Source organism: Lichenostomus cassidix, chromosome 1 (assembly GCF_008360975.1).
Source record: "Lichenostomus cassidix isolate B80296 chromosome 1, HeHo_3.0, whole genome shotgun sequence".
In the NCBI taxonomy this organism is placed as follows: domain Eukaryota; kingdom Metazoa; phylum Chordata; class Aves; order Passeriformes; family Meliphagidae; genus Lichenostomus; species Lichenostomus cassidix.
The window spans coordinates 9,283,120-9,295,348 of NC_139479.1; the positions used below are offsets into that span (position 1 = coordinate 9,283,120).

At 38.5% G+C, this 12,229-nt stretch overlaps 1 protein-coding gene across 9 annotated transcripts in view; it reads left to right on the forward strand.

Moving 5' to 3' along the window:
* Nucleotides 1–12,229, forward strand: part of DMD (dystrophin) — a 1,152,080-nt gene that overhangs the window by 161,399 nt on the left and 978,452 nt on the right. For 3 of the 9 annotated variants that reach the window (XM_085049827.1, XM_085049846.1, XM_085049836.1), the window contains exon 1: nt 10,822–11,140. The exons of the other annotated variants lie outside the window; for them this stretch is intronic. In XM_085049827.1, the coding sequence (XP_084905953.1) occupies nt 11,098–11,140 (43 nt within the window). In that variant the 5' untranslated portion in view covers nt 10,822–11,097. Of the gene's footprint in view, nt 1–10,821; nt 11,141–12,229 lie in introns of those variants that run through there. 9 annotated transcript variants of the gene reach the window in all.

Genomic DNA, 12,229 nt, shown 5'->3' on the forward strand with positions numbered 1-12,229 from the left:
TCATTTTAGTGTTAGGGGAAGGAAAACAGCACACAGTATTCAAAGTGTGAACACCTGAAGACTTTAAATAATACCATAATGATATTTTGTATGTTGATCTCTATTCCTGTCATAGTAATGGCCAGCATTTGATTTGCTTTTTGACAGCTTCTAAGATGGAGTTGATATTTTCATAGACCTTTTATAACTCCAAGATCTCTTTCCTGAGTGGTAATAACTAGTTCGGAGCTCATGCTGAGTACGTAAATTCGAGATTTCTTTTTCTCCACATATTCTCAATATTGAATTGCATCCGTCTTTTTTATTGCCCAGTTGACACTCTGAGACTCTTCTGCATCTCTCTGCAGCCAAATTTCATTTTTATTTCCCTGAATACCTTAGCACTATTAGGAAAGTTGAAAGTTGCCTTCTTTTTCTAGATCCATGTAGTGATAATCAGTGTACCTTATATGTTGACCAGTCCTGGCAATTATCTGTGATACCTCTGGTGGCATACACATTTGAGAAAGCTGAATGCTTTTGGCAGTTTTGTGTTTTAATGATTTATTTGTTTGTGAAAGTAGATCTCTTATCCTAGGACATCTTTATTTTTTTTAAGTTCTCTAATGAGGCAGTATTGAGAATTATTTAAATTGCATAAACCAGGTTTCTCTTGACTGTGTGCTCACTGACTCATTCAAAGAACCCTACCAGACACATGAGGTGTGATTGCTCCTGTAAAATACTTTTCTCCACTAATGCATATCTGTGTCTGTTAATTCTATTCTAATTGCAATTTCTGAAAATTAGACTGATATCATTATTAGATCTATGGGGTTTTAGTTCCAGAAGAGGGAAGAGGTTTTTAAAAAATGGGCATTGCATTTGGCAGGTTTTTTTTATCCAGCTGATATTGAAACAGCTTTACATAGTAGCTGAAGAACTTACTGAGTTTTTTGATTAATTTTTTTCTTGAAATGTATGTCATCATTAAATCATTTCAAGACTATTTGCATATTTTGACTTAAAAATATTTCTTTGAATTGTAGTAGTAGTCATTGATACATCTGTATTCTGGTCAAGTGTATCCTTATGAGAAGTTTTATATATTTATCAAACAGGGAAAATAAGTAATTGGAATGATTGAAGAGTGAAAGAGTACTTTGATCTGAAATATTTCTTCTGTTTTTTAAAAAGGAAAGAAGAAGTCATACTTGTGCTGCATTAGTAGGGAATAAATCAGGTTTTTATGCACAGGCCATTTAAAATGTTTGACAGTGACTGGAACTTCTGGCTGGGGCTGGTGGTTCTAACCCAAGATCTGTAAAAGGCCTGTGCCTTTAAAAAAGAAGTTATTATAGGCCAGGCAAATTACCATGAAGCACATAAAATAATACAAAATACATTTAGTCATCTGAATGTCTCATCAAGCCTACAGAGGTTGTGACCAATACTTTGTTCTCTGAATCCTTGTGTTGCTGTTGTCCTCCATATGGGACATGTTGCTCTATCCTCCATGGACTGATTAAATTTGGAGAATTTTAAATTTAGCCCACTTTCTCCAGTGCTAATATGTCTTCTAGTTTTACTTATGTAACAAGCATAAGCCAAGATTTATTGCATAAAAATAGTTTGAGGTGCATTTTACTCCTGTGAAAGGCACTCAGGCTGTATGTTAGTGGATCTATAACAGAGAAGACTGCAAGAATTTCTGTTTTCCACATTAGTAACAAAGCTGCTCCAGTTCTGATCTAAATTACATTTTTAAACTTACATGAAGTGTTTTTAAAGGAAGAAGTTGTTTACATGCAACACACAGTCCCTTTGGATTTTTGTCAACCCACAGGTCTAATGTGATAAGTATTTGTATACATGCTGCATAAGCAACTAGCAGGCTAAAAAGCCTCAAAACAATCTACCTATAATTGGTGCACTGAGGAAATTAGGTATTTTTAAACAATTAAGATTTTAAGTAATTCCTTAGAGAACAGATTTTTACATTTCAAAACTCCTTAGCTGGACCTTCTCTATGACATTATTATAAAGTGACTTTGATTGCTGTTGCTTATCATTAATGATTCAAAAAATTTAGTAATTTTTACCATCATCTGTTCTTTTCCTGTGTTATAAAACATCACTGAATTCAGTAAATTTTACAGATCTTATTGCCATCAGAGTGTATATTTTCACTGGAATGAGTGTATTTAGTAAGACTGAAATCAGCAGGCAGAGTGAGGGAGCACTTGTGTGGTTCATCTTTTAAAACTTCAGTCTGTGTTTTCTTTCCTATGTTCAGTTCAGATTCACAGGTAACTTCAGCTGGCAGAGGTTCCATGCCAACAGACAGATTAGTGAGTAGCTGGATGTAGTGATTTCCCAGTCTTCTAAAAAGTCCATGCCTTCAGGTGGAATGTCTGTGTGCCTCCAGAAAAGCCATATGAATTTTAATGTAATGTATGCAGTCATAATGGCTCTTACAATTTTGTAATCAGAGTGACTTGAAGCCCTGAACCATCATTTTGATCTCCTTTTCTTTACTCCAACTACTAATTTGTCAGCTATGGAACTATTTTGAAAAATCTGAAAAATGCACGAGTCATGCTGTACTTATCCCTGCAATAGATTACCTTATTAAGATTTATTTATTTTTAGTGAGATTTTGCCGTTCTATCATTTTGCTGAATAGGATGTGTAATTTGGCCAGTAAAAACTTACAAATTTTCAAGAATAGGAAATTTTTCATTTTATTCTCTACTAGATGGGGGGAAATTATGCAAGATTTTCACCTAAAGGTCAGGCACTACCTAAACTACTTGACAAAGCCTGTTATTTAACCAAAGCACTTCAGTTCACCAGTGTAATTCATCAGGAACTGAGTATCACATATTTTGGGTGATAATAAGCTGGAAAACATTAGAGAGAGAGAGTCAGACAGATAGAGAGGTACACCAGTCTGTTGAAAGGACACAGAGTACCTGCTGCAGCCAAACTAGAAATGAAGTGTATCTCTTGTATATTTAGCAGTAGATAGAAATATTATAGCAAGGAGGAAAGACTTCAAATGCAGAAAAAATAGAAGAATTTTTCAGGTTTTGAATTATTTTCTCCTCATATGTTAGAAGTAATAATCCAACATTGCTCTAAGGAAATACACTAGCATATCTTTGGTGTTACTGATCTAATCACATTAAAATATTATGAACACTGTGCGTATTAAAGGTCTAATCTCCTTAATTTTATAATGGTGTGGATCCTGTGTGTTTGAATTTACCTGAGAGTGGACTAATTTCTTTTTGGCCTAATGAACAATCGGGTTCTAGACGTGTGCTAGTAACCCTGCCAGAATATAAGAAAGAAAAACATCAATATGATTAAATTTAGGAAGGAATTTCCTGATCAAACCAGATTCTTTCATGGGACAATAATCTTGAGCACTTTTTCAAAAATTATTTATGTTTCTACAGAGTCAATTACCTATTTTAGTGGAAAAAAATGTCCTAGTGATACCATTACTCAGAATTTATTGGCAGTTACTTGTAAGGCAGTCTCATCCTGGCTTTGTGCCTCCTAATCAACGTTGGCCAGTTTGGCAGGGAATTGGTCTGCAGCACTAGTGGCATCAAGCATGTTTTTTGCTTTAAGTAAAATGTCTTTGGTTTTATTTTCCTGTAGGTTTATTTTTACATTCCCTTAGCACATTTTTGTGTTTAGAAACCTATTTTTTAATCACAGTTCACTTGCAGCAGCATCATTTTGCAATCATCTTGCCATTTGTAATGTCATTTCTGCAGGCTTGCATTAACTTCAGTTTGCCATCATCTTGATGTACTAACCTGCACATAGACCAGCACAGAAATATTTTAACATTCATCCTAGTGTGTGCAGTAATGTTTCATTAGACTTGAACTAACAGAATTTTGTCATCATAATTTGCTGTCATAATAGCTCAGTCTTCACAGATTTAATGTGACAGTCTTTTGCCACTGTAACTAAGGCTTTGAGCAATCGTCATCCTGGGAGACTTAGGATGAAATCAGTGTAATTAAAACACAGACCCTTAATCGTCCTGTACTTTAAGCAGTTTGTCACCTCTCTCAAACAATAATTAAGCAGGCTAACAGCACTTGTTTAGCTTGTAAGTGTTTGTTTTCTATGTGAGAAAGGGGAAAAAAGGAGAAGTTGGACAATGAGTGACTGGCAGAGCTGCTAATGGAATTTAGGTCTCCAGATTGTCAGTGTGTGTTCCTGTATCCATTGGGCTGCTCTCCTTTAACAACATAATTATTTTGTGTATGAGATGCATGCAAACTTGAACTCTATATGACTGGTCATTATCTAGTCTGTAAATGTAACGTCAGAGAGTTATAGAAATACAGAGATGAAAGGCATTTAGACTTCTGCTGCTGCAAGTGTTGAGATAGATCAAACACACTTTTTTACCCTTGAAAAATTTGTTAAAGTTTTCCTTGCAAATTTCAACTTAAAAGGGTTTGATGACCTCTGTGTGTATATATGTTTTCATATGTGTAAGTAACTTGATACTCGCACAATTTTCTCCTAATATCAAATCTAAACTGATATAATCCAAATTATCTCCTTTTTCTTCACATACATGAAAAATAATGGAGTGTTGTGATGTCTGGATGCTGAAAGGCAGCAGCTATGTACTCCTTCACCTTTTCTTTCCAGACTAAATATGTAAAGTTCCCTCAGCTTTTCTTTGCAAAGCAAACTGCCTGTTTGGGTATTTGTGATTCTAAGTGCTCTCCAGTTTATCTGTGGCTTTCATGAAGTGTTGTGTCAAAACTGGACACAGCTGAGACGTTGACTGGAGCAGAATAAAGCCAGGGGAGTGCAAGATGGGGTGACTGGGAAAGCGTAGGCGGCTGGCACTCGAGTTGTGTTTCCCTAAAGAAAACTGTGTTTATGTGAGCAGCCAGCACATTTGCTCTGCTAAGTGACCTTGAGTTGTCTTTGGCAGAGCTGATGCAGCTTGCCTGCAGATCTAGGTGAATTCTCTGTCTCCTATGTATGGATTGTTGACTCTGATTCATAATTACCTCTTATTGATATTCTTTGCAATCAGCTTGGCATTTTTCCTCTGCTCCTTACATATTGTGTTTGCTTTTGTTTTTTAAATACCTGCTTCTCTTCTAGACTAAATTTGTTTTTGTTTGCAGCTGTTTGTTTTCAACCAGAGAAACTTTTCTTAGTAATGACATGTAGGCCTAAGCAGTGTTTTCAAACATCTTCCAATTACCGTTCACATTTCTCTGTTTAACTTCTTTCTCCTTGCTGATGAGGTTTTATAATTGTCTTCAACTTTGTGAAATTGGATACTCTTAAAAGAAGTATTAAATATGCACATGCATGCATTCCTATAGTCAGTATTTTCCCATGAGTGCACTCATTCTCTCTGTGACATACATATATGCAAATATGTGTGTGTATAAAAATTCATTAATATTCTACATTTAAATCTGATGCAAGTAATCAAGTTATCGTCAGTAGCATTTAAGCATTGTGGAGTCTGGGATGACTTCCTTGGTGACTTTGAACACAGGCTTCCCTTGGGAGAGTTGCAATGGCTTTGAGAATTGGGTGAATTTCACATGGGTTTTGGACCCACCCTGAGAAAATAACTGCACCAAGCAGTTTTCTGCCCAGCTGGGGCACCTCCTGGGGTGTGTCTCACTCCTGGTCAGTGCGCCCAATCGTTCTTCCTGAGGACACTGAGAAGGCAGGGAGAAGAGGGACACTCTGACCTTGGCTTTTCATAGTCTGGACACACAACCAAGGATGGATCAACAAAACAGTGCCAGAGAAAAACACACCCCTGCCCCAGCAAGGGCAGCTTGGGGCAGGAGCCTGTTTTAGATTCTCAGACAATCTCTGGAGGAGGAGCCTCTGTGGGTTACATGGGATGCTTATGGTGATTGGACTGAGTTACATGCTGAAATCTAGAGAAAGAAATACTAGTTAATAAGATGTTCTCCCTTCTGCTCATATCAGCCTCTCTGGAGTGATTAAAACCAGCATTTTATAGACAAAAATGAGTAATTCTAATTCCTCTTTATTAGTTTGATTCCTACTTTGTATATATCAGTAATTAAAATCTTCTTCCTCTTCTTTGTACTCTTAATATTAGTTTTTATATAATTTTCTATCCTTTTTTACACTTTCCTTTTGATGGCTCAGTATATCTTCTGAGTAGTCTGGTCCAACTGACTCCAGCAAAGGCTGATTTCATTTCTGCTGGGGTGAAAGTTTCTGAAAGCTGGAGAATTGACAGGGTTTGAGAATAAAGATCTGCCAAGCTGATCCTGCTTTCCTGCTAAATCTGCTTGGGACCTTCCACCAAAGAGAGATTCACTAGGTAAAAAGGATTGGTTGTTCTTTAGCTGAAGCTTTCCAAAATGGGTAGTGATTGATACTTGTTTTCTGAGAATTACTTGTAATGTTATACTAGTGAGAAGTAGAGCCCATCCTTCTTTTTGGTAGATACTCTCCAAAAAAGATTAACTCCTATTTCCCAGTGGCCACAGCATGAAGGAGAGAGCTTTCCTGGGGAGAGCACAAACAGCAGTGAACAAATATGTTGGTCCGTATGCTAGAGCACGTTTTTAAGCAGAAGTGTTTCATGACATGGAAATAAAGTGAATTTTTTAACACACTTTGCATGTGAGAGGGCTTTGTCTTTATCATTGTATTGACTACTAATTTCCTGACTGTAAACTTATATTAAGATATTCTACTTTGGAAGCCAAAAGCTACTATTTCCTTCAGAAGTAAGAGCAAGTTTTTTGGTTTGGTTTGGGGTTTTTTTTTCTTTTATTTTCTGGTCTGTAGATCAAATAAACAAGAAAAAGAACCCCTTTGCAACCTGTACTAAAATCCTCTACAATGTATTTCTTTTTGAAGTAAAAACAGGCTAAGAAACAAAAGAAAGTTCTTCAATGCCTCACTTTGGAAAGAATTTTATTTTTTTTCCTTGCCTATTTCACAGGAAAATCAGAAGCTGCCTGTTTACTTCTGCTGTGATAAAGCTGTCGAAGATTTTTTTTCCCTCTGTTGCTGACATGCAAGTGGTTTGTGTTTTGATTTTTTTTCATGACAGGAAATGAATAATAAAAAGGGTCAGAGCCAATACATTACCAGGACAAAAACCCACGCTGCACATTAGTGCTTAAAAGAATCCCATCCCAGTTGTCCCTGCACATCAGTCCCATAGTCCCTGGAGCTCAGCACTTCTTCCCACACAGTTAGATGTGATAGATTTGCAAATACTGGCAAGAGCACAGAGACATCTTGTTTTGAGCTTAATGGCTGAACTGAGCAACAGGCTTGGATTGCCTTTTTTTTTTTTTTTTTTTTTTTTAGGTCAGCATTGGCAGTGAGTTAAAAACAGTGGAATAAAGGTTGAAATGCTTTCTGAAATTATTATCAAAATAACATCTGTCTTAGGTTTATGCTGTAAGCACTCTGCCTGATGTTGAGTTGTATTGGCAAACAACATGTGCCACTGGGATGTTTAAAAAGTCTTAAGAGGTTTGTAAATCAGTTCTGTGCAGCATGCTACCTATTTGTTATTTTCTTGTTTTATCTGTTAACAGGAAAGGAGATAGATGATACAAATGGCAATATAGTGTGCTTTCAGGGTTTGCTAGGTGTGTGTGTCCTGGTAAATTACAGCAAGATGGAAAATTTGTTACTCTGTGGAGGTTGTTAACATGAAGTTATTTGATTTATTATGTTGAATTTGGAACCTCTCCTCCCATATCAGTTATGTCAAAACCATAATTTTCCAATTGCGTCTTTTTTTCCCCTGGCAGAGAAGTCCTGAATTTTAATGTAGCCCTTTATTATGGTGCAGAAGAGTTGGAGAACTGAGAACTTGGTTCCCATGTCCAGTCCAAGGTTTGACCATTATCCTCAAGTCCTAACGTCCCTGTGGTTTAGCTTACTGAGACAATAAACGTGGCTGCCAAGTCTGGATGTTGAAATCCATTTCTTTCTATAGTCACGCTGACATAGGCTGAACCCAATCCCCTAAATGGCTCCTGAACAGGCAGTTGATTGTTGTCCCTGTTTTCAGATAGCTGCTGGCCTCCTCGGCATTTTCTCCAGCTCTGCATTACTGTCACGCTCATGCCGCTAGAAAGGAGATATTTTCAACTTTATCAATACTTGCGCTTTGAAAGGACTCCTCAAGCAGGGAAATAAACAGGCTCTGTGTAAAACGTTTGTTAATGGGTGGCTGAAAGTCACCCCAACCATTTCTGTGACGATGGCAATTTTCTTTCATTTAACCCATTACTGATTGTGAAAGGGGAAGGCAACTTTAAACTAAAGCTGACAGCAATCATTAAAAATAAAAAAAAAAAACAAACCATTTTTATCATTCCAGATTTTCTACATTTTCCAAAGTTTGTGACTTTGAAGTTTGTTCCTTTCCCATCTTGCAGCACAGGCTTTGAGCACTGAGGTCAGAGCCTGCTACTTGCAGCATCTAGAAGGAGGAGTGAGGCAGGTGCTCTGACCACCAGCATTTATTGAGTGTACAGCAATTATTTGACATAAAGCTACAGCGAGACTGTGCCTTGCTCTCTGTTGTTGATGACAGAGCAGAAAAGCCCTACAAATAACAAAACCTGGTGGGTCAAAATGTCCCAGGTTATCCATGCAATGTAAGTGGCCAATAGGGATTAGGAGATGCATATTAAACATCTTCAGTAGGCTTGGTGTTTCTCAGTGTTAGGCAGTCACAGCATTCTTGCCTGCTGAAAATAGTATTAAGAGCCTCCCAATTTCTTTACAGTCCCCCAAAACCACCACCAAACCTAGAAATCCAAACCTAACCAAAATACTCAGTATATCTGAACACTCACTTCTGTTATTTCTCTCTACAGTCCAACAAATTTGGGTCTTTCCCAGTTGACTGGAGGGGCATCAATAGGAGGAAGGGAAATTGTTTCTAGGCTGAAGGTTTCTGCCCTCCTAAGAATACCAGGTGTTCCCTTGACACCTTCAGAGTTTTGAACTCCCCCAGTAGGAAGAGAGGAAGCAAATCTGGATTTCCTGCATGTAATTCATTGTAAATATTGCCACTAGACACTTCTTTAGGCCGTGTTTTAGAAGAAAATGCTCAATAGCACTGCATTTCTTGCAGAGCCTGATTTAAATATTCTCTGATGTTTTCAAAGCCATTGTCAGAGAGGATGAATAACCCACATGAACTTTTGTGGGGTGCAACTAGAGCTAGATATAAAACAGACCACAGGTTTCTGTCAAGACACAGGCCCTGTGATCATATTTAGAAACAGAAATTCATGCATCTGAGAAGTTTTGAAGAAAAAGTTTGTCACCTTGAAATGAATGGAAGCCAGGAGGATCACAGTTCCACTATCAGACCCCTACCTTCAAGATAAATTTCACCTGTAGCCTTTAAATACATTACTATGCCTCAGTTATTGACAGCATGTGCTATTAAGGGTGACCCCATCTATTTTAAAACAAAAAATTTGCACAATAAGCAGTTCCTTTCCTGAGTTTTCTCAGTCTCCTTCTCCCTCAAATAATCAAAATGCTGCTGCTGTTACAGTGTGCTCTGCACTGCTTCAGATTATTTTCTACATCAGTTCATGACTTGCAGTTCCTGTGGGCTGCAAATTAATCCTTAGGAGTCTCTTGGCGTGTACTGTACATCCAGGTTCTTCAGTGTATTAATTTGACTATCAGTGTAGAAAATGCCAGTGGCTGTAAGGTTATATTACACACTTCATTTTTGTGTTTATTTTCCTGTATAATCCAGAAAATTACTTATAAACTTGTAATCAGCATGACTAGACACATTAAGCTTTAAAACTGAAAAATACCACTTTTCAGGGTTTTAAGGATAGATTTAAAAAAAATAATGAACAGTGTAAGAGTGTTCCTTCAAATGACTTTTCAAATGAATCCATTTACATTATTTAATATGGCCTATCTCTAAAGGCTGTATGAAGTATATATTCTAGAAAGCAGCCTTCTAAAAATCTGGGTTTGGGTGAAGGATGCTGCAGTCCTTTTCCCAAGTATTGTGTGGATGCTTGTTTTTCCTTCCAGTGTAAACTAAAAAGGCCTGGCACTGAATGCAGGGGAGGAGTGTCAGCCCATGTCCCACCTGTTTGGGATTTGGGAGCAAAGGGATGTTCCCACTGTCAGAAAGAGAAAGCGACAGGCAGCTTGTGTACACTCCTCCCTCTGCTTCCTCTGCAGCTCCTGGGCTGTGCATAGCATTAGTACTGCGTGGTTTTGTTGGGAGTGGAAAGGTCAGTTGTAAGTCAATAGTTCTTTCTTTTTCTTTTTTTTTTTTTCCCCTGTTTAAGCAGCTACTGACTTACCACAGCTTGTGTTAGCATTTACACATTTAGTTTGGTGCAACACTATTTTAGGGTTTGTTTATTTTTTTCCCCTGCTTGGGAGGGAGGTTGGAATCCCAAAAGTCACGGAGGGTTACTGTTCTCTCCTGAAGAGGGAGGAACCTGTCTGGGGCTGGGATGGGATGGGCTGGGATGGGCTGGGGGTCATTTGCTGGGAAGGAAGCAAATCTGTTTCACAGGGCTCTCCGGGGAACTGCGCAAAGGGAGTAATAAATACCTCCACCCCGCTTTGTAGCCTAAATGTTCCTTGGGGAGCTGCAACACATAATTTAAATCCATTGCACATGCCACCCTGGAAGCAGAGCCTTATATGTCGAGTGCATGGGCTGTCCTATTATGGGAAATCAACTTTGTTTTGAGGGAAGCACAGAGCGCTGCTTCTGCGCAGGTCCTGGAATTTGAAACATTTCGGGGCCTCCAAAGAGCACTGGCATTAGTTACCATGCCGGCTGGGTGGAAGTGAGGATCCCTGCCTCTCCCTGCCCGGGACGCTGCAGCCCCTGCCCAGCCAGCATCCCACCCTGGGCATTCCTGCCCTCTGCTCTGCTGGGGCTCTGCGGGGACACATCTGCCACTATGCAGGGACAGAGACAAGCCTAATTCAGCACAAGCTACTGGAGCAGTAAAGTTGGGATATACTTTGCCAAGAAATATTTTGCTGTTGTTTTCTTTTTCCTCTGTTTTGTGGAGAGATTTCATGTCTGCTCACATGCTTTGGTATGAGGAAGTGGAAGATGATTGTAAGTATGAACAGACTGATGTGATTTATCACAATATTCACTTTGACAGAGCAGTGTAGTGCTGCACAGCCCACTAACAGCATGCATTTTTAAATGTTTGTTTTCCAAGTCTAAAGGAGGAGAGCACCAGAGGGGGAAAATAAAGTGATTTTTTTTTTTTTTGTCTCTGTTAGGGGGCTAGTAGCCTTTACATTATATATAAAAGAAGTCATCCTGAAATAGTACCCAGCTCTCCTTTGAAGAAAAATCATAACATTTCTTTCTGAAGTTCAACAGTTAATAAAGCATGGGGTTAAAAAAGAGAATTGAGGAGACCCACCAATACACTTGAAAAGAAATAGTGTCATTATCCTAATAATCTGGCAACACATCAAAGGAGTAATCAGTTTCTTTGAACTTTAATGGCATATGCAGTTTCATTGCCTAATATTAACTTACAGAGTAAGAGAGCTCTTCTCTGGTGGCTGAACTGTCTGTGGTATCAGCTGAACGAGGGGGTGTCAGTTTAGTTCGAAGCTAGTAGCAGCTGAGCTCTCCCATGCTCTTCCCCAAAAAAAACAGGCATCTTTTCCAGACTTGCACTTGTTTGTTGGTTTAAAACTAACCTTTATGAGCAATGAGAAGAAAAACAGAGGATGCCAAGAGTAGGAGACTGAAGAGAGCCAAGAATGAAAGAATGACAGAGAGTTTAAAATCCATCTACCATGCTCCCAGATGATCTTTCTTCCTCCCCCACCCAGGCTCTCAGAACAGATTGTGCCAGTGAAAAAAGAAGTGTCGGTATTGTCTGGACATAATGTATGGTCTCTGCCCCCCCGTTTTGTAACCTATTTTGGCTCTTCCACTTTCAGCATAGTCCTGTGTCTTTGCAATAATAGAATTTGTGTTTTTCTCTATTTTCTGATCATAAAAGTCAGAGGAATGCATACATGCTGTCATTTATCCCTGTAGCATATAATGGACTGCATGGTCCTCGTGATGAAGACAGTTTAAAATTAATTTTTTTATGTTTGGCAGGAAGGAAGCTGAAAACAGAACATTTCAAGGTGCGGGTGTGGTCTCATGCCATATTTGCTTTCCCTTTTTGCA